General features: G+C 46.7%; 1 protein-coding gene across 1 annotated transcript in view; it reads left to right on the plus strand.

Moving 5' to 3' along the window:
• The first annotated feature begins 979 nt into the window (after positions 1-979).
• Positions 980-27,611, plus strand: part of LOC131287749 (uncharacterized) — a 34,231-nt gene continuing 7,599 nt past the window's right edge. The window contains exons 1-3 of the mRNA XM_058316832.1: positions 980-1,801; positions 15,328-15,409; positions 21,424-21,603. Of these exons, the coding sequence (XP_058172815.1) occupies positions 980-1,801; positions 15,328-15,409; positions 21,424-21,603 (1,084 nt within the window). The remainder of the gene's footprint in view (positions 1,802-15,327; positions 15,410-21,423; positions 21,604-27,611) is intronic.

Below are 27,611 nucleotides of genomic sequence, written 5' to 3' on the forward strand. Positions count from 1 at the left end.
ACAAGGTGCAGTGAGGTAAAAATAGAAGTGCAAAAAATCACTGTGCTTGAAAAAAGCAAGGTAGTAAAACCTCGCAAAATAAGTGCAAGTTGACACACACACACACGCACGCACGCGCGTTAATCTAACGGAACGCGCCGTGTCCAGAAGCTTTTCCGCGTGCCTGTACCTTTCGGTTTCAGTAATTTTTTTGAATGAAATTTCGTTAAAAAAATGTACAAAAATTCGGTGATTGTGTCTGCGGGTGCAAATTAAAACGCAGTGGAAACCGCCCCCTCTCCGCCTCCAAAGCACAATACCAGAAAGTGTCTAGTGGGAAAATCGGTGACCGGAAAACCGGAAACGGCCTCATACACGCTTGCAGCGCATAAAAAATAGGGGAGGATTATCGTGCGGAAGAGGAAGAGCAGTAATCATTCAGCCGAACCGCTATCCCGTTGCTTTCCAGGCTTCAGTTTGTCGATCAAGTGTGCAGTGTGTGTGTGCAGTGTGTGTGCATGTGCTTGGTTGGCTTCCTGTAATTTGCAGTACGGTTGGTGATTGGGGCTTTTTTATTGAAGTAAGAGTGCATCGATACGGTGGATGCACTTTTGTGCATGTTTAATGAAATCCCCCTTAACGCCCACATGCGATTGAGGTTTCCGATTGAAAGTGATAGAATTTGCCGATTGAATGGAGCAGAGTGCTCGTGAACGGCACGGGGAAGAGAAAATACAGTGAAAAACGCATCGTGATTTGATTTGCAGTTTTTGTTCCAAGCAAAAGGAAGGCGGTGTTCAGCGGAAAGGGAACCGAGTGTAAGCGTATGATTTTATAGAGTTTTCCTTTGTCCGCGTTAGAGGAAGCGGCAAATTGAGTTCCTGCAAGCGGACGGAAAGTGGTGGAAAAGGGAAATTTCTGAAGCACCTCATCTACACCGGAAATATAGCGATTCCGTTCGGTAGCAGTGTCCAGTCATTGCCCGAGCTGGCGGAGTTAGATGCCGCCACAAATACTGCCACTTCTGGGTAGTTCCAGTTCCGGTACGAGCACGAGCGCCAAGATGCAGTCCCGAGACCACCCCTTCAACCGGTCCACCCGGCCCCTGCTGGAACGGCGGGCTCAGCCGCAGGTGGTCAGCACGAAGAAGCTGCTGGCGGCGCAGAGCGCGCCGGGACCGAAGGTGCCGACCCGCGGGTACAACGACTTTAACCTCATCAGCCGCCAGTACGAGACGTGGAACTCGAACCACTCGCACCAGGGATACCCTTACGGCAGTCCCCCGTCGCCGACGCACGATTCCGGGGCACGCGGGGACTTCCAGTTCTCGGACCTGGTGGACGGGCCGCAGCGGGCTCAGCATCACCAGCGCACCGTCCACCAGTACACGGTGAACAGCAACAACAGCGACGACGATGACGACTACGACGAGCTGGTGTACCATCACAACCAGCTGAACGTCGGCGGCGTTGGTGGAGGTCCGGCCGGGGTAGGGCTGAAGGTGGCAAACCAGCAGCTTCGCCGGCGATTGCTGGATGCGGCCTCACCGATGCCGCCGGTTCCCCCGCAGCGGACCGTGCAGCACCACCGAACTCCTCCACCGCCCCCAAGGCGCACCGAGTCACCCCCGATGGCTCCCGCCGGCCGCGGACTGGCCGACATCGACGGGCCGTTCGTTTTCGGCGTGCACCATCCGAACACGTTCACGCCGGCGTACGGCACCAAGGCGACACTGTACGGCACCAACACCACGGCCGTCTCGAGCACGATCAACAAGGACGGCAAGGATCCGTCCGTGTCTTCCAGTCCAGACACGAGCCAGGTAGGTCCAGGCAAGCAGAGTACCTGAGGGGGGAGGATGTTTACTCAAACGGTTCAACCTTCCGATGTACTGAAGGTACCCGATTCCTTTGGCTTTACAACCGAACCGTTCGCGAACCCGGATCGAAGTTTATTGAACACCATATGCTTCGGCAAACAAAGGTGATTACTTACTTAAGCGTTCACAGTCCACGTCCAGTCGAGACGCTCCCTTCCCACCGTCCCTGGTACCTGGAAGATGCGCCTCAGAAAGCGGCCTCCAGAAAGCGACCGACTCGTGGTGGTCCTCCCACGAAAACCCCGGGCCCGTTCCGGTCCGTCCATTCCGTTCCCGAAACCCATTTGCATAAACTCGCTAAGCGCTCGCTTTCCCTTTACCATCGCTTACGAACGAGTTTTTCCGCTTCGAGAATAGTTTCGCACCGGCCAACATAATTTATGAGGGTCTTGCGCTTCTTCGGCTCCGGCGGTGGCTGCTTCAGCTCTGGGACGGTTCGAGAAAAATAAACCTTTTTTTCGTTTGTTTGCTGGAACTACCTGAAAGGAGAATGCTCCGAGCGGGGTACAGTTTTTCGATCCGATTGAACGCACGAGAAAATTGTCCTTATCCTTGCAGTAACCCCTATTGTTTGTTTCTGCGTCCGTTTTCTCGGGCTGGCTCTTTTTTTTAAATTTTATTGTACCAAAAGAACCCATTCGGTTCATTTAGGTCGATTGCGGCATAGAATTGCATGAGATTGAATTGCTCCATCTTTTGGACTTTTTTTTCTAAAGTTGGGTCTAGAATGACTTTCCCGAATAACGTCGCGGACGGTGGGACCTGAGCTGGACACAATTGTTTCGTGGGAAATGGCACGGGAGTTGAAGGATCGAGCACAACTAGTTGTAATTGAATTTGATTGGATGCGATTTTCGTCCACTTTGGCCCGTTAGACTTGAAAGATAGGGTTCCGTTCTTCCCGTCGATAGCGCATCGTTCGAATGCAATTGCATTACTCGTTCAATGTTTTAAATCGACGAGCTTGACGTCGAGTGGCGATTGCGATAGCAAAATAGGGTAAAGGAGAAATGGAACCAAAATCAAATCAATCCCAGACGGAAAATTCCTTCGCCTGCGGGCTTCAGCGGTGCATCCACGACCGGAACTCGTCCATTTCTTTTATCGCACAGAAGGGGTTGCTTTTGTTGTTCTTCTTTTTTTTTTTGCACAAGATATCACCCTCCCAGCACGTTGCAGCGTTGCGACACGGGCCGATAATGTCGCCACGATATCGCGATGCCACCCAAAAACCATTCTTCCCACGATAACGCACGCACACGGACGGGGTTGCGCGTGCTGGTGTGCTGAAGCCTCTTATCTTTACGACACACTGCAGCGTGTTGAAAGTGGAAGAGATTGCAAATTGTGTGACTTTTTGGATGCAATTTTTTCGACAGTCTACCAGTAGCCGGACTGACTGACCACCGATTCTTTGATTGGTGAATCAAAACTCGGGTGCAAGGGATGGAGAGGCAGCAATTCATTGATTACGATTACGACTAGCGTTGTGCTTTATGGATCTTTGATTGAATCTAAGATTCATTCAGATGGATTCATGAGTCTTGTGGGATTCGAATCTTCAAACGTTTATGAATCTGTTAAAACCTTCATGAATCTTCATGAATCTTCCATGGATCTTGCACTCCATGATTCTTTCATTGGCCTCGATCGTGCGACCAAAAAAAAGAGTCCTTGTACCCATTTTTTGCGCATCACTTTTCATCACCAGATGTTAATTTGGGATTCATGAATCTCTCATTCAAAGATTCGTGAATCTTTAAAACACAAAGAACTATTCAGATTCATGGATCTTAATCTGATTTACACAACTCTAATCACGACGTTCGATATGAGGCGCATTCCAAGAAGATTCCTCCCTTCCTAGTTAAACCTAATGCTCGTGAGTCGGCTCTTCGGCGGATGCAAACAAGCAGTTATCAGTGCTCGTTGGCGATCTGTCGAATAATATTTACCCGGCAAACACACGGAACTACGTTTCTAAGCGTTGGTAATAAACGGGACGCACCGGACTCCCAGACGGCAACACTTTGTTTGGCCGTTTTAGAAGCAAATCGTTAATCGTGAATATCAATACGGTATCTGAAGCGAGCGACACACTTTCGGGGCGGTATTTGCTTAGCTGCCCGCCGTCAGGTGAATGCCTGCACGGTCGGAATGCTGAATGGAACCGTCGAGAGCTGTTGACACTTTTGGCCTCACTTTCCGCGAAAACCGATGTTTGCTCCCGGATATTTTATCGCGGCCCGCGGCAAGGTGTGCTGCTTCCGAATCCATTCGGCAAACATGGCGAGCCGATAGCAACATGGGGCGCGAATGGTAATTCTCCACTGTCGCCGCCATTACTTATCGCACTACTCTGTTGCTGGTTGTTGCTCTGGAAAGGGTAAGCTTCATTTCGTGAGGTAACGAATTGAACGAATTTTGTAAACTTCACACGTTTCCGATTCGCCGAAAGCCCAATGCTGTCCGCGAGTTCCAATTTGCATCGTGAATGGTTCCATTGATTGATAATTGGCTGTTTGTGATGTGATGTACGACCAACCGGAAGCTGAAACGATGTGTAGTACATGGGTAAAATTTTGTTACTATTGAAATATTTCTACAGTCACCCGACAGGATACAATTTGCTTTGAGATATGAATGTAAAGCATAATGTAGCAGTTCGAGGTGAAATGTAGAAATACTTTATTGATTATGATTCACAAAATCAGGACTTGTTGACGACATTTGGCTACTCAGGTTCGCTACCCTTTCTTGGAACTATAGCTCTTTTCATAATATGAAACAGCAGGACTCACAGAGCAACAAGATATCAATGTCATACATCAAATGAATCATACATAGTATATTTGTTATTTGGTGTAAAGTTGTTTGGGTATGTACTACAATTCGATCGAAGGGAGATTGTCGACTAATGAATGTACTTAAGGAAAGAATACATATATCATTTACAGAATTCCTAAACAATGCTCAATACAAACCCCCAGAAAAGCACACAATTGCGGAGATTCACAGAAACGACTTGGTCAACAGGGCACTTGGCGGTATTTGTCCGCCGTTGTCGATTACAGCGTGTTTATTGTGCAAATAATCACCCACGCACGGCAAGCATTTCTCTTATCGTGATCTGCAAATCTCTGCGAAACAGTATTAACGCTGTTTGCTGTTGAAGAGCATAAACATATTACATGACGATCAATTGTCTTTCGTGGTCCCCCCCTCTCACTTTCCTTGCCTCGGAAGCACTGCTGCCCACGAGTGGCAAGAAACCGCTTCGACACTTGACGCGAAAGCGTCGTTCGCGCGCCTTGTTTACCGTACAATTTAATTAAAACCGTTGACAATGTACCATTCTGGCGCGAACGATGCGAATGGTTTGCTTGCTCGGAATCGGCAACGACGGCGAAGAAGCAATTGCCAAGGTTAAACCGACTGCGAAAAGGCTCCTAGAGCTCTTGGTTGGCGCAAGAGGAACGCGAGAAAAAGGAGACACTCGTGGGCGACGGAAAGACACGAGCCAGAACGCCAAGGACCGTGCCGGGGCCGAGTTTCCCTTCGGGTAGGCATTCGGTGCGCTGGCACGGAAAAGTTAGCACACAATTAGTGCGTGGATGAAGGTAACAATGGGCATTAGCAACATTTTGCAGCGATGTATCGCTTCCATTTCCGAGCGCCGGCGGAGCCCTAATGGGGCAAATATTTCACCCGTTCCGGTTTGCAGGCGCTTGGATGGTTTGGAAAACCGGCCAAGAGGACGCCCAAGGACGGGGCTCGTTCCGGGGCCGGCTTTGCAAGGACATCCTTAACCCAGCGGGCGCTTATGAATACCCGGCATGGTGGATCCAGTTTTCCGTTTGACGTCGGCGTGTGACGGCTGGCCCTGAAAAGTGATACACAACATCACTCGGGCACGGGCTGTCGCCACTTGGACACGTTCTTCCGGGGGGCTGGTGCGGATTTTCCTCGTCCTTGCGGTGGCCGGTTTGAAGTGGTCACGTCAAACTGCTGCCGAAGGTTTTCGCCGCAGAGAAGACTAAAAGAAGAACGAAAGGAATAACTAAAAAGAAGCTATTGTTCTTCGTGGGGAGTTTTCATTCCGCATATCCTTTTGTGAAACAACGCCTACAAAATATCAAACAGCCTCCTTTAGGCCCCGGGGGCTGAACCCGAAAATCCAACTAAATTAATGGCGGCCGGCGCAAGGAAATACACCACGTTCGGTTGATTTACATAACAAATTAAAAGCCTGCCTTTGAGACAGTGGCAAGACGTACAGCGAGCCACTGCCCCGAAACCCGTTTGCGACATGGCATCGAGTGGATGATTCTTAGAAAAATTAAAACACGAAAACCAATTAAAAATGAGACTAAATAACCGCAACTCCGGAGGACGCAGCTAATGTCGCAGCAATGCGCCAGAAATGAGGAAGGCACAAGCCATTGCATAGCGCAGCCCACAAACGCAGCAGCTCTGGTCCCGGTGGCACGAAATGTGATGCTGTCTTGAGAAACATGCGGTTGGGGTTTTGGTCTGTGTGTGTGTACGGTTTTTCTTTTTGGGGGGCTGAAATGGAGCTTTTCCGGAGGCAGCGAACGACACGCCACAATTATAGCCGCAAAGTGTGCCAATCAACCCCACCGCCGGGAGCGCATGCTGTTGCGTCGGCTAATTCGTTTCGAAAACAGTTTTTCCACCCAACCTCCCCGCAGCTCCGATCCTCGTTGTCGGGACACGGTTTCGGCATACGATACTAATGCCGCACTAACGGCAACAGCGGAGGTAATTAGTAGTACGTTGCGTACGCGTCGAGATGGATATGGATGGTGGGGTTGCGTTGCTTCAGGGGTTGTTGTTGGTGTCGGTAGCTTCGGGAGCAGCGATTGCGAACTTTACGACCGATGGATTTGAAGTAATCTTCTGCAAAAAAAGGCTAGCATCTGATGGTAGTCCTAAGAAAATGTTTGATGTTATTAAAATGAAACAAAATTTCTGTTTCCAAAAAAATAGTTCGCCACCCCTGACTTTGCAGACTCCTTTTTGTCAATAGTTATGATGGCGAACCGTGGGCAACACGTTCCACCATCCCTGCGGGTGGCGCAGTTCTGGTTTTGGTGCCGGGGGGTGCCCTTGGAGAAATTCAATTACAGGCGCGTTTTCGCGGTCGCGTCATGTCGATCCTTCGCCGCACGTGTGACTGACGCGGTCCAATTGATGATGGTCTCTGACGTCAGCCCGCCCAGGAACCGCAGGTGTGCGCAAGGTCTCGCGGTTTTCGCAACATCGCCCCCGAAGAACCTACAGAACCGGTGTAAAGCCATTAAAGTGGTTTATTGTGATAGGTTTTCGCGTGAAAATCGCATACCGACGCGGAACTCCCACGCGCGGTCAACGATATTGGGTTGGGCGTTATGGAAATTTAAGCAAAATTGTACACAAAACCAACAAACTAGCCTACGATAACAAGAATTTTCCTGCCGGGAAGACCGTTAGCAAATTCTGTTTGGTTCCGTAAAAGACAGGAACATGGATCTCGATGTCGACTGACAAAAGTTCCATGTAGCTTATAATCTCTTTAATACATTTTGGAGTACTTTTGATAAATGCCACTGAGAAAATGTTGTTTTTTTTATTGTTTTTGTATCTTACTTTTATGTAGTCTAGTTTCTACTGTTTTGTTGGTGTGGTTCAAAACCTTCCGATTTATAAAAAAAAAACAATACAGTAAGAGTTGGTCATTATTCTGAATACTAGTAAGCTCATCTTTTCTTTACAAAAGAATGATGTGTTCATTAGACGCAGTTCATATGACTATGTTCCAAGCCATTTTATATTTATGTTTCTCTTCAGATCCCTGGAATCACAATAATACGAGAGACCACTTCTAAATCAAATTGTTAAGAAAAAAATTATAAATTGACTGATAGTCAAGAACAATTTCTCGCTCCTAATGCCATACTGGCGTGGGTTTTGTAAAACCGGAACTCATTAAAAAATGCTTCATCCACCCTGTACCCTAACGAGGCAAACTGGATCAACGGTCGAGCCTCCCCCGGGGAAGCTGGATCCTAGCTGGGGCCTATTCAATTGTGGCGTTAATGACGATAATCTCGTTTGTTCGAGATTTAATTCCCTCATAATGAGATGTTTCTCCACCAGCCGGGTGGAGCGTGGTGCCAGCCTAGAACCTTCGGATTCAAGAACCAAGCATCTCAGGAAGCTCATAACGGTGAGCGCCCGGGTGAAGGTTGAGGTACCAACCGGGGTCGATTTTCCGTTTTTCATGTTGGCCCAATCGAGATAAGGAAGCCAGATTTTGGGCCCAACACTGCTGCCTGTTTGAGTTTATGGGCCCTAATCAAAGGAAATGAGATGTGCGGTAGGTTTGCGATGAACCTAACAACGGTCCTAGGAAGTGTGATTACCTAACAACGGTCCTAGGAAGTGTGGTTACGTTCCGAGAGGAACGGGAGAAAGTCAACCGTGCCATCTTCATATCGTTTTTATGAAGAGCTTTTCCGGTGTGGTACAGTTTAAACTTTCTAGAATTACTTTTATCGCCAAGCAGTGGACCCCCCGTCCCTTTACTTACCTTCAGGCTTAAAGCTTAACCGGATCCAAGCCTAAGCGAGGAAAACTGTTCGGTCGTTTGCCTGATCGCTGATAGTACCTCACTCTGTTACCTTTAACCTTCAAAACTGTAATGAAATCGTAAAAAAAGGGAAGGAGAAAAGTATAACACGGCGTGAGGATATGATGGATAAATAAAAAAAGGCACACACATACACCGACGCACGTACAATATCAGGTAGAATCAAATTTTGGAAAAGCTCACCACGCTTGATCACCTCTACTCCGCCGGAGGGCGGGTGCGTTTATGGCCCGTCGAAGGGGCGCTGGCAAATGAGTCCTTATTTACGATGGAACTCCCGGCGGGCATTCTCCACTCCACCCTTCCCCTCCCCATTGCCGGATTCATATCGGGTACCTGCGATCGGCCAGGAATATTGGATGCTGTGTCAGCTCTCGGTCGACGCAACGAGGACGACAATGTTCGTTCCTCGACCATCATTTCACACTCGGCCTCGACGGTTTGAAAGCGTAGTGGGAAAGTCATAAGAAAAGCAATTCCCCTCCCCAGCGAGGGGGGTGTTCAGGTTCCTCCCGTTACACCTGAGCGAAACCAGCGCCTTGCCGTGAGGGAGAGCCGAACTCGTTGTTGCGAAAGTAATTTTTATAATCTGATTAAAGTCCCTCCGGTTTTTATTTTGCTCGGCTCGATACCTTCGCGGTGGGGCGAGCGGGCGACGTCCGTCTTGTCGGAAAACTTTCTCAGCCCGCGATGATGTACCGCAACAACGCCGTGGCGGGACGTGGTTTGGGTGCTTTTCCCTGGCCTTGGATTGCTTCTCGGTAGAACTCGTGCAAACACGTTACACTCTGTTTCCTGCTACCACGAAGAACATCGGTGCTCTGTTTATGAAGAAGCTTTCCAGCTTTTTTCCGTTCTTGAAGATCAACCTCCTCGCCGCCTCCTGCAGACGAAAACAACGACGAATGTAGCGAGGCGTCGTAAACCGACCGAACCGAGTGATAATAGTTATCGCAGTTTAAGTTGTTTAGACGCTAAGTGGATTACGGCGAGACGGTACCACCGGTTGTCGGAACCCTTAAGAAGATATTTCCCAAGAGCATTGATTTCTTTCTCTCACTCCCTCTCCCTCGCGAGCCTTTTGTTGGACTTTGTTGTCGTGATTTGTTGACGTTCGAATAGGTCCCGTGACGGTGTGTTGTTGGCTGAAGAGCTTGGCGAGGAGTAGTCGGTGGTGCCCAGCTCCATTGTAGTCAATCTGTGGCTCGGTGGAGATGGTATTTAGGGCCCCCTCTGAAGCAACTCTGCCGTAGCCCATATCCGTTCGCGTCCGGTCACCGAGGATGCGCTTTTAAGAAGATTATCTTCCTCTTCACCCTTGCCAGCTCGCAATAGGCCGTCCGGACTTTCTTGGCATGGTGGTCCCTCAGCACAGCGGGAGTGCGGGAAAGGCGAAAGGACAGCGAAGATAAAAGGTCAAATGTTAATTCCGCACGGTGAGGAGGTTTTCCGTTATTATTTTTCGTTGGATAACGCCGAACGGTTAATCTCTAATGGCGACTTCGGGGTGGGGTTGCACCATTCGCGAAGGGTGAACCTGTACCCTTATTCATACATATATATAACGTGCCTCACCGGTATCTCCTCTCTTCACGCTGCTCTTCCCAACCCCTGGGGCCGAGGAGACCAAAAGTTGCCAATCCACTTGCGGCAGGTTTATTCCACCAGGTCGGCCGGTGGTGAACCGGTTCTGAGGTAGGTTTTTGTTGCTTCTTTTCTTTCGAAAACCACCGTCGAGCTTTGCCGATTCAACCCGATGGTGCTAACGTTATGCAGGTGTGTGTTGGCAAGGGGTGTCTGGCCGTGTGGGGCCTGTTGTTTCGGTTGTGGTAGTCGCTCCGACGCCATTTCAGGATGCTGGTACCACTCTACACGCAAGCTCGTGGTTCGTGTGTTTTTTATCACGATGCTCGTGGTGCTGCAACACACGGGCTCGGCGCGGATGCAAACGATTTTCTGATAGAAATGCCCCAACCCAAAAGGGTTGTTATGGTGGTTATCATCGGTAAATGACGCATAAAATTGCATAACTGGCAAGAAATATTCCCTTTTAACTTATAGAAAGTATGGAGCTGGAAGAGTTGTAATAATTTCTTAGCGAATGAACATTAAAGTAGCTAAAAAGTATCATCTTTGCGTCATGTAGAAAGTGTCATCACATTTAAGTGCATATTGATAAAAAGTTGTCCTTCCGGATATAAATTAAGTTGGTGCGAAAATGTTGAAAAAACTTTTACATTTCATCTTATTTTTTCCCCTGATAATACATGTAAGCGTTGAACATTGTTTCTTGTTCGCAGAATTGTTCGCTGGAGTTAATTTTAGAATTATGAAAAAAGTTGTATTTGTCCTGACATCGCAGGAGTGGGATGTAAACCTATTTTCTCTGAAATGAGTGAAGCGTTATTGGCAGCACTGACTTTTCTCTACTTCTGGAAATGATTACATTTTGTTTATTTCTGCAAGCGAATTAATTCCTTTATCAACCCATCTCGTGAAACAATTCGCTTGTAACGAACTGGTCATACTTTGCATGCAGCAGTAACGGGAAATGACTGAACAAAGTCTGTTATTATTTTCATAGAATTGTACGATTTTTAAAGCCAATGATAGCTCACTTTGCTATGGCTTCAATCTGAAACATAATTTTCATGCATTTGCATGCTTGTGCACTTAACAAGTTACCTCATTCGTTACAAAACCATAACGATAGCCAATCATGTTCAGGCAGATGAAAATGTTTTCGTTCAACCAGCCAGTGGAAAATTGGGTTTAGTAAAACGTAATACGTACTATTTGACTTTTAGAAAAGTGTGTATGTGTGCTTTTGTTACTATACAAAGATCGAATGTGTGTTTTTCCGTACCAGTCGTTTCCTCGCAAACAGCGGCACGGTTAGGGGTTGGTTCATTCTTCTAATGGATGTTCCTTCATTGTGGGTTCCGCTCGAGCGAAATGATGCTCGTCTGCGTGTCCCTGCGCGTTCTACTTTCCAACGAATGCAGAGGCACGGGAAATATGTGTCCTTCGGCGTTGGATCCTTTCTAAATAATTGCCACCTTTTAAAATTGAGGTTGAAAGAAGGAAGGCATAACGAAGCTCACACACACTCACGTGCGCGCGGGAAAAATCTTCTTGTGGCCCTTTTTTCCATCGAGTGGTAGTTTCCCACTGTCTCAGCCCATGGACAGCCTCTGAAAGTTGAACGTGATCATCGGGAAACGGTTGGAAGTGTGTTGAAAAAAGGGGTTTGCACGGCGACGGATCGGTGGTCGTGGGTTTCGAAGTATAGTGTTGTAAAAATGGCAAAATAAACCCGTGGAAGGGAAATGTTTCCCCAGACCGCAGGGAATGCCGTGTCGTACAATACCGCATCCAGCGTCATGCATGCGTGAAGGGTTTGTCCGCCACGGGGCGTTGGGTTTGGTGGAATTTTCATATTTTTACTGTACGCGGCTGCTTATGTGGCTGGGGCATGCATGTGTGTGTGTGTGATGGTGTATGCTGGCATTTCTTTCGAATAGTACCATTTTCCCCCGCTACATTACCGAAGCCAACCGACGTAAGCGGGCACAAGAAGTGGTTTTCATTGAAGGTACGCACCATCAGTATCATCACCAGCATCATCATCATCTTCATCATCTTCATCATCTTCATGAACATATTCCGATTTGCGAGTGTAGTATGCGAACCGTGGTATCTCGCGAAAGCGTACCGCGGGACGGTTCGATCCGTCGGAATCCGGCCAGACCTTCAATCGGGCAGCAAACCAACCCTCCTCGCCCTCTCTTCACACGCAACCCTTCCCCTTCTGTCAGCGCTGTGGCTTTCCCGGCGCGTGTGAACGTTCCATTTCGATGCCCTGCTTCGAATTCCGGACAATCGGATGAGTGGGTTGTGCGAGCGAACGCATCATTGCTACGGCGCTGCGTGTTGGCGTCACGACTCACGAGGAAGTTGGCGTATTGGCCTTTCGCCGAAAGTGACCTTGATCGCACCCGTTCCGGGTCGGATGAACCTTGCTGGGGGTGGTTGTGATAAGGGTCTCCGCAGCCGGCATATCATAGGGCTGGCCGTGAATCAACCAGGCGTCGCTGATATCATACGACATAAATAGGGAATTTGTTTAGCGCTAATGTTATATTTTATTTTATTTTATGTTACAAAATTTTAGTTTTTTAACACTTACAATTTTATTTTATTTTATTTTATTTTTAAATCAATTCATTGTGTTTTTTTTTGTTTGTTTTATCCATTAATTTATAAAATGTATTTAATATTAAAATGAATAGATACTTTCCTATACAATAAACATATTCCATCGAACAGATGGATGTTTACTGAAAATGTTCCTTCAAACAATAATGCAATGTAAGGTATCACGTGACAATAAACCAAAGTAACTTGTTTTTTATTTCTATCATTTTATCCATCACATCCAGATAACAACTTTCCTTGCACAAAGTTCTTATCACTTGGTGTGGATTATTATTAGAGCCCCGTTGGTGCCATGTCGGGAAGGGGAACGCTGACGTTAGTATGCTGCTTCCGTAAAGTGCGCTTGGGCGTAACAATTGGCATTCGTGCTGCATTGTGCCGGAAGTCTGACTAACAAACTTACGCGAACCGAGCGCTTTGAAGTCCGGGGCAAATTTATGTCGAGCATCACTCGCGAGGCACTTGTATGAATTGTTGAGATTTTTATTACCAAATGCTTTGCACTGTGAGTTTTCACTGGTGGCTAGGGTTTGAAAGGACGGGAAAAGGAAACCACCACGGAGTGTCGAGCACCCATTCATTGCAAACTCCAAAGCGAAAGGACGATCGATGCTTGCAAGTCCAAGTGCGGGTTGCACCTCTAAAAGAACGCAAACGTTAGTCCCAAGTAGTATGCTTCAAAAGCTCCCCATCTGAGTCGACATTCAACTAGCGCAGGTTCTGAAGCATTCGTTTCGCTTTCCTTTTCCCTCCGTTTGGAATATATTTGTGTATACGTTCTTTTATGCATGGCGGAACCGACCATTGGTACACCCTTCCTAATTTGTGCGGTGTGGCCAAAAGTGCTCGGTGCAGGAAAAAGGAAAACTCCCCCAGCGATCATCGGAGTTCCACCGCGCGCAACCATCCATGAACCATGGTTGGGTCCCTTCGGCTTAGTGGTGGCATTCATATTCACCTGAGAGAATTGTTTGCGCTTCGTTAGGAGTACGGCTATGAGTGGCAACCGCGCGTCGGGTCCACCGGGATTACACGGGAAGTGGTTTTATTATTATGTTTGCCTCCCCACCCGCCGTCAACATCGCGAGGGAGTTTAGTTGCGAAGGCGTTGAAAATGACGTCCAATTTTCAACCCAACGTCGGTGCTGCACAAAGCTCACCATGGCGTTCCGCTTCCCGTTCGGAGGCCATTTTCATAAAGTGACAAATACGCTGGGAAAGGGGGGAATTTTCTGCGCAAACCACTTTTTAGATGATCCACCATGTGTGGTTGGGAGCATAATGGTGGCGCGCGTTGTGTGCGGTAGGAAACCATACAATGCAATTGTACATGAAACAGCCGTTTGATTTTCCACATCAAGAAAGCTGCCGTCGTTCTGAACCAGCGACATTTCTTTCCGTTTTGATCGTTCGTTTAAAACTGTTTTCATCTTCAAACGAACAGGGTTGTAGTACTTTGAAATTTTTATACACATATTAATATTTATGGCGATTGCACGATTCGGGTCTCAGATTGTTTTACATATAAATTGGTCAAGGTCGTCTAAATCAAATTTGAACATTAGTTATGGGTAAGTTAAATGAAAATAAAAAAAGGTCACCTCGCTGTGAACTATATTCATAAAAATAGCATTCCATTCTGGCACTGTGTTGTTACCAATCAATATTTAATTGTGTTACTAACTGTATATTCTATTGGAACCCTTTTTAATTTAAATGCCGCTTCAACTTCGCGTGCCTCAAACATGAATCTGTTTTTAAAGCGAAAGTTCTCTTCTTGTCATTGAAAGTTGTAAATATAAAAATCTTATTTCAGATTTTTTTTCTCTCTTTTGCTCCATTCATTCTGGTCAATCACCTGACGCAAATATTTCACTCCACTCTGTAAAGAGGTTGCGTCTTGGTTTGGTGCTGTCTTGAAGTTTCTGTATATTAAACCAACCTTTTTCTCAACGCTCCGTGTACGAATGTACTTTTTCGCCAGATTCGAGCACGTCGACAAAACTTTGGCTAAAGTGGATAATTCTTTTTCGCTACGCCTTCTTTTGCTTGTTTTTACGCTTCTACTTCCTCCTATGGCAATCCTATCAGTAAGACAGCCATGTGTCAGCCTTTTGGCGTCACAGACAGCGAAGACACACTTTCGACGGTTTCCACTTATCATTTAATCTCGTCTGTCGCCAAAAAAAATACACAAGGGAGAAGTAAACGAAGCGAACAAGAAAACGAAACATGTTTATCGACTGGTATCGGACGATACCTCCGGCTCTAGCGTTCGGAGTAAGTAACTGAGCTGACCAAACGTGCGCTGCTCCCTCCGAACTTGGGCGGCTTGGCCAGACCAAGGAGTGAGTTAACGAAAAAGTCAAATGCATTTGCAGTGCAGTCGCCGTGTGCAGCAATTCGTTTCGGGTCGCTTCTGCACCGAATGACGGTTGGCTGAGGAGCGCTTTGTGTATTTGTCCGGCGTCGGTGGAAAAGTTCGTGAGTCCGCGCCATGTCGCTTGCTACGGAGGTGGGGCAGCGAAGAAGATACAATGTTCAGCAACGAAAAACTAATGGTAAATTTTTCTCCCTTCTCGTTTTTCTCCCATTACAGAACAGCAGTGATATTAGTTCTAGTGAAAAATCACGTCGTGCCCTGGTCAAGGAGAAGAAGAACTCGAAGCGGGCGAAGAATGGTAAGTCGGTACTTTGCTCAACTATTCCTCCAGCTCGATGAAACTTTTCGTTACAACTGTGGCCCCCCCGGGTGGTGGTGGTGGTGTTTCAATGGTGTTTCGGAAAATTGTTATCAATTCGAGGTGGTGGGCGGGCGGCGAGTTGGTTTGCGAGCGATTGCACGACAAATTACGGTCCAACATCTTTCGCTGACCGCGGAAACCCTTGCCCACGTTCTGTCGGGTTGTTTATGACATTTTGTTTCTAAATCGCACGGAGAAAGCAGCTAGCGAACTTTTACGACTTCAACCCTCGGAGGAGGAAGCGTCGCCAGAATGACGCTAATAGACCAGTTGCAGTTTTCACTCCGGGCACGCGCGTGTCGGGCGGAAAGATCGATGGTCGATTATGCCCGGTACATGGTGTGGGTGTAGCACTCTTTCCGATCTACCTCGGACATCCATCTCCCGGTGCTGGTCTTTCAGACCATGTTTTCAAATACTTGGTTTGGCAGCGGGGGGAAAGGAAATGGGTTCCCTATTAGGCTTTGGGTCGGTCCGGGGCGGCTTTGGACTTCAAACGCGGCACATAAATCAAAATCCGACCCCGATGTCGATCCGACCTGGATGTGGCCGTTTGTGGGTCTGGACAGGATCGACAAATGACCATCGGGAGGCGGGAATTGTCTCGAACGGAAACGGCTCAAAGGCATCGGAAGCGTTGCCAGGGCGTTGCAAACTGCGCCCGGTGGGATTATTTATCTTAGAAAGACGGTTCGAAAGCTTGCTGAACGCACCGTGGTGCGTTTGAAATCAGTCTGATGGACATTTAGTAAAATTATGTTCTAACGAATTTTATTTTACAGCAATTGATAATTTTGGAATATGTTTGATATTGAGTTTCGCTTTTATTCTACTCACTTACTTTTTAAATACCATTCCTCACGTAGTTTCTCTTAAAAAAATTACCTTTTTGAGTTTCATAAATATGAATTCAAATGAGTTACTCAAGGTTGACTTTTATTGATATGCATTTCACTTTCCATCACGTGTCCCAACGTGTGCTGGTTTCAGGTATTACAGACAGATCCTTTTCTATGTCAGTAGACTGTTGCATTACGTTGCATCAAGGGCTTCAACCCAGGTTAAAGTGTTAGTTTAAGATAATTTGAGGGCACACATTGCACACATGGTTCGATCAAGGAGCTCTAGCCCTTCGCTTTACAGCTGTTTCGGCTCTTCCACCTTGTGGTCGGTTGCCAGAATTCGTTACAAGATAAAAAGGCAGCCGACGAGGAAGGCCCACTCCCGAACAGCTGTCCTCCAAACCGGCACGGCATGTGGCCTAAAGGTTTTCTGTATCCGCATGGTCCAGGTTTCCCAGAGTTTCGGGCACGGATTTTCTCATACTTTGTTTGCTCAAGCTTCGTCTGGTGGTGAGGTTCCGATGTGACGGAATGTTTCCAGCGGAAGTGAACCCCGAATGAATGAAGGAAGGGCGCAGGAAACATGCGAAACGCAAGGGGCAAAAAAGGAGCCGGAAGGGAATCAAATCACAGCGGGCGAAAAAGGGCGTACCGGGTGAGATTATGAACGGAGGATTTTCAACTTCCGGTCAGCGCAGTTGATTGTAATACTTCCGGCCGTATCTTTCGCCATTAATTAAACGGTTCCCTTTTCGATCGAGCCGTTTCGTGAACGTTTTTTCACGGCCATTTTTCACATTTGAACGCCCAGCCACGTCAACACGCCAGCCAGCGAACCGACAGGAAGTTAATGTACCGGCGGAAATATCCACCCTAATGATGGTGTGATGCAAAAAAAAACAAAAAAAAAAAAACAATCTTTTCAGGATTTCCCTTTCGCTTGGATTTTTATACTCATTTTAGGTTACATCCCGCACGTTTTTAGTAACGGATTTCTGTTTTTATTATTTCTTCTCACGGTACCACGAATCGATGCTCGGGGAGCGCTTGGTGCGGGGAAAAGGCTGTGCCGTGAGCAGAAGCAATCATCAAACGATTGGCCGGAGGCGATGAAATGAAATGAAAATAACATTTTTAATAACGCAGCGAAAGGTCAGGCGGCCAGCTTTTTGTTCTGGTCCACCCTCCCGGGACCGGTCGAGGTCCTGCCGCATCGGCCGTCTCGTGTCGAGGCAACGTTTTAATGCTCGTGGAAGCTTAAGGCTAGAACGGTGGGAAGTAAACGGTCGGAAGGACGTTCTCCCAAAGGAAAGAATCAAGAGAGAGAGGAAAAAATGATCATTTTCCTACCGAGCGAATTTCACGCAATGATGTTCCCATGCCCTTTGCCGTCTTTCTTTTGCGGTTCATCCGACGATTCGGTATGGTTGAACTTATGGTTCTTGCTTTAAAAGGTTCTCCTTCGTTGGTGGATGTTTTTTTTTTCATCAGACAATATTAGAGTTGTGTAAATCGGATTCAGATTCATGAATCTGAATGAATCTCTGCCTTATAAGGGATTCATGAATCTTTCGCCGCGAGATTCATGAATCCCAAAGACACACCAAATGATGTAAAGTCACCAACCAAAAGTCGGTTGAGGGACCACCTTTTTTTTTTTTTTTTTGGTCTCATTGTCCACGCCTATGACAGAATCGGGGAGATTCATGACAGAACCATGAAAGATTCATGAAGATTCATTAAGGTTTCGAAAAATTCATTAAGCTTTGAATATTCGAATCCGCAAAGATTCATGAATCCATCTGAATGAATCTTAGGTAAAAGATTCATATGAATGAATCTCGCCAAAAGATTCATTAAGCACAACACTAGACAATATCCTTTCGGGATTTTCGATCCGTTTTTCGTACCCGCCTCAATGTTAGTTGATCCAAAGAAAAGGGACATCATTACTAGGAGATGCAAGCCACGGAAAAATTCGTTCAGAATAAAACGGGGTTTGTTTTCTTCTTTTGCTTTCGTTCGATTGAACGGATTACGTATGCGATGTGGGAAGAAACTGAGGCCAAGCGTGAGGTCCCACGGATCCTTTTTCTCTCGAAGAAAGCTCGTTCGCTTGGTGGACGTTTTCCCCCTTTTCTATTCCATCTAATATTCTATCCCATTCATGACGTTCCGTAAAACCCGCCCGTAAGCCCAAATGGTCCAGAAGGAAAGCAAATGGCCGCACAACAACGTTGGGAAGCGATTTTCGGTAAATAATATTTATTGCCGATTTGAACGGAAAGCATTGCGCGCATCGGGGGACACGGACGACCGTGTTCGACGGATGGACCTGCCACTGCTGACACACCGTTTTAGGTGTGCGGGTGTGTGGGTAGGGAATAAATTGACCCTGAAAATAATGCCCAGCACCCAAAAGAACCAGGTGGTCACAGCACTGACAGAGTAGGGCAGAAAAAAGCTCTACATAAATCGTAAAAATAAAGCGAGCAGAGAGCGAGAGGTGGGAGAAAACCGAATGCCTTTCTTCATCGGTCACGTGCCCTTTTGCTCGGTCTGGTGCGGTCTCCTGGCAAACGCGGAGGTCGATTGGAAGCCACCGGGAGGATACATTATTATGCAAATTTAGCCATTCGTTTAGGCCATCGATCATCGTCTCCGTTCACTGGGTTCCATTTGATAGTGGCGTAGTTTTTTTTTTTACAGTCACACAAACCACTCCCTCGATTGTTTCAATTTTCCGTTCCGTTGGCGCCCATCCTTTCGCCCGAAGCGACCGGTTTTCTTTCCAACCAGAGAAAACATTCAACAAATATGGACCTAAAACTCCTAAACTTCATCATACTAAAAAGCCAGCTCAAAATCGTCTCACTTGCATCTGAAATGGTTGCATTCTCCCTCCACGGGCGCCTGAAGTTATGCAATGTCTTGTTGACGAATAGAGTTCAACTTTCGTGCATCTCAATTGCATCGCAACAACGATTCTTCGGCGAATGGCAATCATCTGCAAGCTGGTTCGGCTGCTGCATGGAATACATTTCATACCTCCTGCTGACGGTTGGAACCGACGATGAGAAAGTGATTGGCATACGAGCAACCATCCTCCCCCCCACTTGACTGATTGAGTCCTTCGAGTGAGAAAAAGAGGAACTCTTCGCTCGCGAATGGTTCCAATCGGAACGAAAACTGTTTTGTTTTCCACTGCATTTGTCCGAACCCGACACGTCCATCACGCCCGGAAGGGGTTTTTTTCCGGACGGTTTTGGTTTTCGGGTCGTTCATCATCCGACTGGCAGGGTTCCGATGGATGATGAAATAGAAATAGCACTCGAAAGTGGTTGTTGGAAGCTCGCATTGTTGGAACGTTCGATTGGGCGAGCAGTTGAACGACAAAACTATTGTATCGGTTCCTGCTTGCTACCGACCACTCGCCGTTCGTTGACCGAGTTCGGGAAATAGGAAAAAAATGCGGCGAAAAGCTACTCTGTGACAGACGCTGCTAAGCCGGCAACAATGTGCCAACTGCCAGAACCAATCGGTGTCAGTGCCAATGCGTCGTTGGCGTCCCAAACCAGGGCGTTTGACTAATTAGCCAAACGGGTCGGCTCTCGTCCCGTCGACCGCAAGCCGTCGCCACAGAATCGGATGCGATAAGGAGCAACCGTACACCCGGACCGAGCTTACCCAGCAAAGAAGAAAATTCAATTCCAACCCGCCCGACATTGCTGGCTCCGGTCCAGCCAACTAACGATCGCTGTGCCAACCCGGGGTCGCTAAATGATTTTCCCAGCTCGGGCTCAAGGGTCCTGGCGATGGGCACGCTTTTCCACCGCGAGCGAAGGGAGAGTGTGTGTGGAACGGCGTCTGGAACAAATTAAAAAGAGTTTAAAAATTAATTTGTTTCTTTCGTTCCATTTTACAACCGGCGGGTGTGGGCCTGAAGTTTGACCTTCTTTCCGGCGGCCGCGGTTTGAAGCACGAATGCGCGCGGTGGGATGGCCGGACGCCGCACTAATGATGCTGCGTGCTTTTCTTTTTCTCCGAGGAGGTTCTATTCGCTACCTTTGTGCGTCCTTTTGCCGGGTAACATTGACATTCCGACGCGGTGCAGTTCGTGCAAGCGTTGCATTTGCACGACAGCGCCCGTGGGTTGCTTGGTTTTAGCCCGGGGACGAACCGGGACCGACGGGCGGAAGCTGTCATTAATTTAACCCGATTTCCTTTGGACGTCATTGGCCCACACACACGCAAGGAAAGGTACACGAACCGGCCAGTTGAAAGGTTGACGGATGGTAAAAATGCTACAATGTTGCGAAAGGGCTAACCGTGGAGTGCCATAGAAAAATTACACATCCTTTCGGGAAAGCAGTACCATGCATAGCTCTGAAGTTTCATGCATGCAACAAATGTACACGAATCGGAAACATTCCCGCACGGTGCATTGTGCTCTTAACTAATGTGCCATTTGCTCGGTGTGGGTTGTTTTTCCTCACCGATTGTATTTTCATCCTCCGCCGGCTGACGTTTGTTTCCGGTTGGCGCCAATCTAAAAGAAATGGTGAGTTGGAGGAACTTGCGAATGGAATTAAGTGTTCCTGCACGACAAGTTGCGAACACGGAATACTTTCCTAGTTTGCAGGGTTATTATGGAAAAGTAGAACGAAAGTACGAACGAAAATTAAGAGTAATTAAGAGTTTATAAATCCAAAAATTTTAAATTGCGTTTTTGTATACACTTTTTGTTTCGTTGGTACTTTAATTTCTTAAATCATAATTATTTTGTATCCTTTGAAAATGGTTTCAAAATGATCAAACTATATTTTAGTTCTCAGAGAAGGAATCTTCCAAAACTACATTAAAAATTTGCACAGAAAATACATCTGTTTTTTTTTTTCGACAAGTTCCCAATTAGGGTATAATAAAACTCAATATTTTGTAGGTGATTGTTAGTAATTTTTAGATTTTTTGTAATAACTACTCCTTAAGTTATGCAATTTGGTGAACAGGCACCTTTGCTACAAAACTCAATTTTTCGATTTTATCAAACTTGCAATCTGTTTCTTTTCCGCACTAACCTTGTTTCTACTACTTTACGATTCTTTGCAGATAAAAAGGAGAAATCGAAAGGAAAGCTCGAGAAGCGCGATGCCGAAGCCAAGTCTCCACCGAACGTGAAATGTGTCCTCGTCGGCGATGGAGCAGTTGGCAAGACGAATCTGATCGTGTCCTACATACAGGATCGGTTTATACACGAGTATGTGCCGACTGCGTTCGACAAATACAACGGTAAGCGAGATCCTTCATTTTCTTTACCCCTTAAGTATTTTATTGTAATTTACCGGAAACAGCTAGTTTTAAATGCTGTAGAAATGAGGTTCGCATCACGAATCGAAAGCTTCATCTGTACCGAAGGGTTACGTGGCAAATGAACCGTCATCCTACTTTCCATTCGCCAACGGGTAGATATTACTAATTCTCTTGAATCGGTGGCAGCTTTATCCTTTCCCCTCGTTGATACCGGAAGCTTCTGCCGGAAGCTATTTACACACCACTCCAACGCACGGATGCACCTAGAAAGCCCATTACTTTGCATCATCACTACCGCTTGACCGCTTGCCTCGTGCGGAACTGAACGGAACATCCTGTGTATCACTCCTGGCACAAAAGGAGCCGTGGTCGTAGTTGTCCCTAAATCACAAACTCAGCACTTGCACAGTGGTCGCTCCAGGATGCCGGAGAATAAAGTTTGTCCGAGGCTTCTGAGGGGAGCTGCTGGGTGAGGGAAGGAAAAGAAACATCCTGGCCAGACTTTTTGCCCCCGCTCCACATCCCACCACCGTGATGAAAAGTAGGAGTTACTTGTTCTCGGGAAAATTCATGGCATTTAGCGTACCACGAAATGGGAACTTCCCGTTTGCCTGGAGAGTTTAGAAAAAAAATGTTGTAAAGAAGGAAAGAATTAACTATCTCGCTGCTATACAGGAGGTTCTTTCTTTTTTTTTTACAAGAAACCTGGGAGGACATTTCCACCGGTTGGCCAAAGATGGTGGGGAAGGAGGGTGAAGGGTGTAAAAGTGCGAGCCAAATGAAATGCCCTTTTCATGCAAACTTCTGGCAGCGAACAAGATGGTGGTACAGTAAATATGGTGTGCATGTGTGCTTTTGTGAGTGTATGGGGAAGCTTTTCATGCTGGATTCCACATTTTCCCCGTGGTTTCCTTGAGATAGCGACGCGTCCGGAACGAACGCATCGGATGCATCCACATTTTATGCTCTTCTGTCCATGGTCTGCCCTAGAATCGTACGCTAGAAATCTGCTCCATTATGCTCGCCCCAATCTTCCCGCATTTCCCGGGTTCGGTGCAGTTTTTTTCACCGTTGTCCTCCCATTCTACTGTAATGTAATGCCTTTCACACACCTTGCCGCAATGGGGAGGGCGCGTTTATGAGCCAAACGACGGCGATAAATTTTATTACATAAGCTTTTTATTATTTTCCCTTCGGGCGGCCGCCGTTGGAACTGCTTTTTTCTGTTTTCGCTTTTGTATGCTGTTGTCGCCACCAGCTATTACTACACACACACACACACACACCCTGAAGGTTGGGACTTTTTTCGCTTGTAATTTGTAGCCCACCAACGAGGCCTGGCGGGTAAAAGTTTCGATGTATGGGAAAAGTATGGCAAATGTCAAGCGAGCTCCGACCGTTCCGAAAAAACAAAATGGTTAACAAATAGCACAAACCGTGTGCATATTGAATTTATCCAGGTCAATCGTTGCATCAACGCTGGTGAAATGGCACTTTGATCATACGACACGGCCGGGATTGGGAAGTAGCGCGATTTTTATTGCTGGGTAAATTTTTAATTTGCGAAATGAGCTTCCTTGATAATCGTTTTTTATATTTCCCGTCCCGTCGTTCGCATGTGTGACGGTTGTTTTTTGCTGTTGCAATTTAAATTTAACCGCTAAAGCCCTTTGATTTTACACGGAACCGGAATCGTTCACTTTCGTGCTTGTACTTACCTCCTTCGTTCCATCATTCGTCCTGTTTTGTTAAGGTTTTTTTGCCGATCCGTTAGCACATTGACATCAGTTTCGCGCCAAAGCCGGCGGGCGCGCCACAAAGTCTCATCCGCCCAACACCGGGAGGACATGCACGCACTCACACACACACGCGCATCCCATTGAGCAGCGCGGTCTTAACGGGTAAAACCCGACCGTGGTGACGTGGCGTGAAGTTGGTGCACGTGCCACTACAACATGGAACAGCCATAAATATTCATAACGCAGCCGTTGCACTTTCCGTCCGTAGGCTTGTTGCAGCAGCAACATTAAACGAGGCCGAGTGCCGGCCGCCATCTTCCCCAACACCCACCCCCAGCCGTCGACGTCTCACCCATCGAAGGTGTGGGAAGGCGTGGTAATGCACGCATGAGAATGTTACCTGTTGTAATATTCGTTGTTTATTTTTTGTTGCCCTCCCCTCAACATCCATTCGACGCTTGCCGCTTTTCGATTTTATTAACATGTCGAATGTTGGGTGCACGCTTGGTTCATTATTATCGTAATGCAAAAATGAAGATGGCTCTTGTGGAAGTGATCTCCCTTCGAAAACATCATCGTTACCAACGTCGGTTGGTGGGTGGCTGGGTGTACCATTTCCCGCCGGTGCTACGATGTAACCTCTTCAGAAACAGGAGTTGTTATATTATGTTCGTTCCCGTTTTCCTGCCCCGTCCCCCAAACCATGTTAGTTTAATTAACGCATCCTTTCCTAAACAACCGGTTGAGAGATCGAGAAAGGAAGGATCGGGCGAGGCTTTGCAAAAAGTGTACGCTTTTTCATATCTCGCTTTCTCTTGTCAACGCTCGGATCATGATATTAATTATTCAGGCATTTCACGCTCTAGATAGTGGAATTATGAAATTGATGGCGTACGCAATAGAAAGGCTTTGTCTTTGTGTATGATTCAGATAATATGAATGGATCTATCTACATCAATAACTGTAACACGACTTCTCTTAATTAGCGAGCAACGCGGCGTTATTGTCGTTTGTTGGTTATAAAGGCTGCTACTTTCAAGTGAGTACAAGAGTGACAAAAGGAACATGGACTAAACTATACAATGGCTCAAATGCAGATAAACTAAAAACAAACGGAATATAATAAATTTGCAACAATTTTGATAGGTAGCTTGTTAATGAAATCATTTTCAGATGTTGTTAATTTATAACGAAGAAATAGTTTTTTAATTAATATTTTTCAAAATAAATCAAAATTTGCGTATTGTTTCGGACCTCTTAATTAGGTGCATTTAATTTTCTCTTTCATCTTAGTTTTCTTTAGTTTAGGAACAAAATGTTCGAAATTATTTAAACTGCAAACAGAACAGTTTTGTTGATAAATTTATGGCAGAAATTTTTATTCCTCTGAATTTTGCCGCATCCATTCTCCATCTCACGGTTGTAATCTAAAGTTTTACGAACAAGTTTTTTTTACTGTAAAGAGTAATTACTATCAAAGTCGCTTTGATGGGCTCACTCGCGTTTTCCGACCGGTAACTAGCGATGCAAACTTTTCTTTCACTCGAAACGGATGGGAATGCGACAACGACCGGCAGCCGTTGAAGGTGAAGCTTTTCATTTATACTTCATCAAGAATTTCACGATGAAAACTAAAATTGCTAGCTAAGACTATCGGTAACCGTGGTACACATCTCGTTCACATCGTGCGCTCCGTAGTCCTTACAGCTGGCGAGGTTGGGATCCGGTGTTGTATGCACGTTGGTATGTAGGGAATTTCGCTCTCTCAAAATTCGACAGTATTTCCAAACAAACGTCATCCATTTCAGGGGAAGACTCTTGGCCAGGATGTGTCTTACTGCCAGTACAATTACAGATAATGACAACAGATCCACCCACGCAGCTGCCAACAGCTTGCTGCAGCGTCAAGAACCTCAGAGACTAGTTGAGACTGGTGTCTTTGGTCTGCTAGTTTTCCGGCCGCTACTTCCACTCGATGAATATTAACAAATGTCAACCGAATGCGATTGTATGTTCCGTCAATGAAAAGCACGCCATACGTCCCTGCACTCGCCACTTGGGAACCACTTTCCTCCAGCATGTGGTCGGTGTGCATATCGCAAATTGTTCAAATATTTGTGCGTTACCGTAGGGACGCCTACAACCTTCCCGGTATGACGACGGTTTTCTAAACTCGCTTTCCTTGGTGACGTTTTTCGCCTGGCGGTAGAAACCCGCGATCCTTCGGTGACGTGGATTCAAACAATTTTACGAGCAAAACAAAAAACCCGTCCATCCTTGCTCTCGATGTTCTCCTCCATCGAAGGAGGCTGTTCGGTCCGGAAGTGGAGCGTGCAAAGCGGGTAGTCGCTTCACGCAGCTCGTGGCTATACATCCACATCCTTGAGCTGAATACTGATGCAACCAGCTCGCCAGCACCCCGCGGGTCGTGCGCGTGCTATGGAATCCTTTCTGCTGCGAACGTATCGTCACACCCTGGTAACGACTGGTTTGCCATTGATAAGGCCACCGAAACGTGATGTATATTATTCGGCGGAAAACTCCTATCCAAACACCGGTTCGTCGACGCAGCTGCACGTGACGAAGCCGACGGTCAATGGGTAGGATGGCAGGGGGGGCAGGTTTTGGAAAGTAGTTTGCGTGGTGGGCAGCTGCCAAGCGCCGAGCAAGGACTTCCAGCTGGCCGCGACCAAGCAAGAGCTAGCTGAAAAGGACATTTATACTTTTCATTCTTGTTACACAGTTGATAAAGTACGTTATTCATTTCTTTGACAGGCTCTGCCCTGTACTCGTTCGATAAAACATGATTTTCTTCGTTGCGTATATCTCGCGGCTTTTACTATGTGTAGAAAAAAAGCGTCGATTTCAGTTTTTTTTAGTTACATTTTTTATCCACACTTTCGAAGATGAATTTCATCGCTACTCTTTTGAACGGCGTCTCGTAAAGGCTTGCGCGTGTTTTCCATTATGTTTGAGCCACGCCAAGGATCCTGGGTTTGAGATTGGAGGAAAAACGAAATTAATCAGTGATCACATCAGCGTCAAGTTAATTCCACATCACGCACGCACATCGGCCGATACCGAGAAAAATGTTACCCTCGCGATGAAATGAAATGTAAATATTGAAAGTTGATAAAAGAAAAACTCCCGCACTCACGTACTTCCTTGGTCGGACATGTTTTCACAAACGGCTTTTTGAAGAGTATGTTTGAATTTTGCACGCACAAGGAGAGAGAGAGAGAGTAAAGATTTATTGAACTTCCGTTTATTTATTTCCATTTGGAGTTCTTCCTTTCCATCCCGGGTGGCAATAGTCATATTTTGTCGATAAGCATTTCGCAAGGGGTTGGATTTTCGCCGAACTCGTGCACCCCGGCGCACGAAACATAGGCAAATGTGTATGCGTGCGTGACTGGAAGTGGATTTAAAATTATCAAGATTTATCGAGACAGACAGCATCATTGGTGACGCATACTCTCGAAAGGAATCGGAAGCCAACAGATACGCAAACATCAAACCAAATCCACGCCCGCCAGCGTCGAGCCATTTATCGTGCTGGCTAATGTTCGGTGTTGGTTTTGTTTGGATTTCCCCGTTCGTTTCGCCCGTACGCAGATAAGTTTTCCCCGCCATTCGTTGCCTCGGTTCGGTGGGCTCATTTTCTACCCACGTCACGTTGGCCGTTATCGATAAGAAGACGCCCGTTTGATGTCGAAGGGAAAACAACCACACCTTCCAGACCCGTTCGAAACGATGGCGAAAGGAAGGTAAATTCCGTGGGCTAAACCGAAAACAAAAACCGAACCGAGCGGACAAGATGTATCGATAAGCGGCACGGCACGGCGAAGATTAAGACAGATGGCTTTAGGAAAGGTGAGTGGATGTGTGTCTGTGTGGGTGTCCCATCGTTGGGAGGAACATGGAGGCTTGACGGTCACTGCGGTGTTTGTTTGCGACGCGATGTTGTGATGTTGTGGTCATTCAAGCCAGAAGTAATTGAAACGTTCTTTCATGTTTCGCTCGACCGAAGTCTGTTTTCTACGGCGCGCGCCGTGAGATGATGCCGCGGGAATGGTTGTGGGTGGGCCGACGGGATGAAAGTTGGTCATCGAGTGAAGCGAAAAAAAAAGAAAAGGAAAGGTAATACAGATTCGTGGCTATCGATAAACGGCTGGTTGGAATGTAAGGTATTTGTTTTTTTGTTTTGTTTTGATGTTTGTATTACGGTCCATAATCTTCTGCCTCGGA

This window comes from Anopheles ziemanni, chromosome 3 (genome assembly GCF_943734765.1).
Source record: "Anopheles ziemanni chromosome 3, idAnoZiCoDA_A2_x.2, whole genome shotgun sequence".
Classification (NCBI taxonomy): domain Eukaryota; kingdom Metazoa; phylum Arthropoda; class Insecta; order Diptera; family Culicidae; genus Anopheles; species Anopheles ziemanni.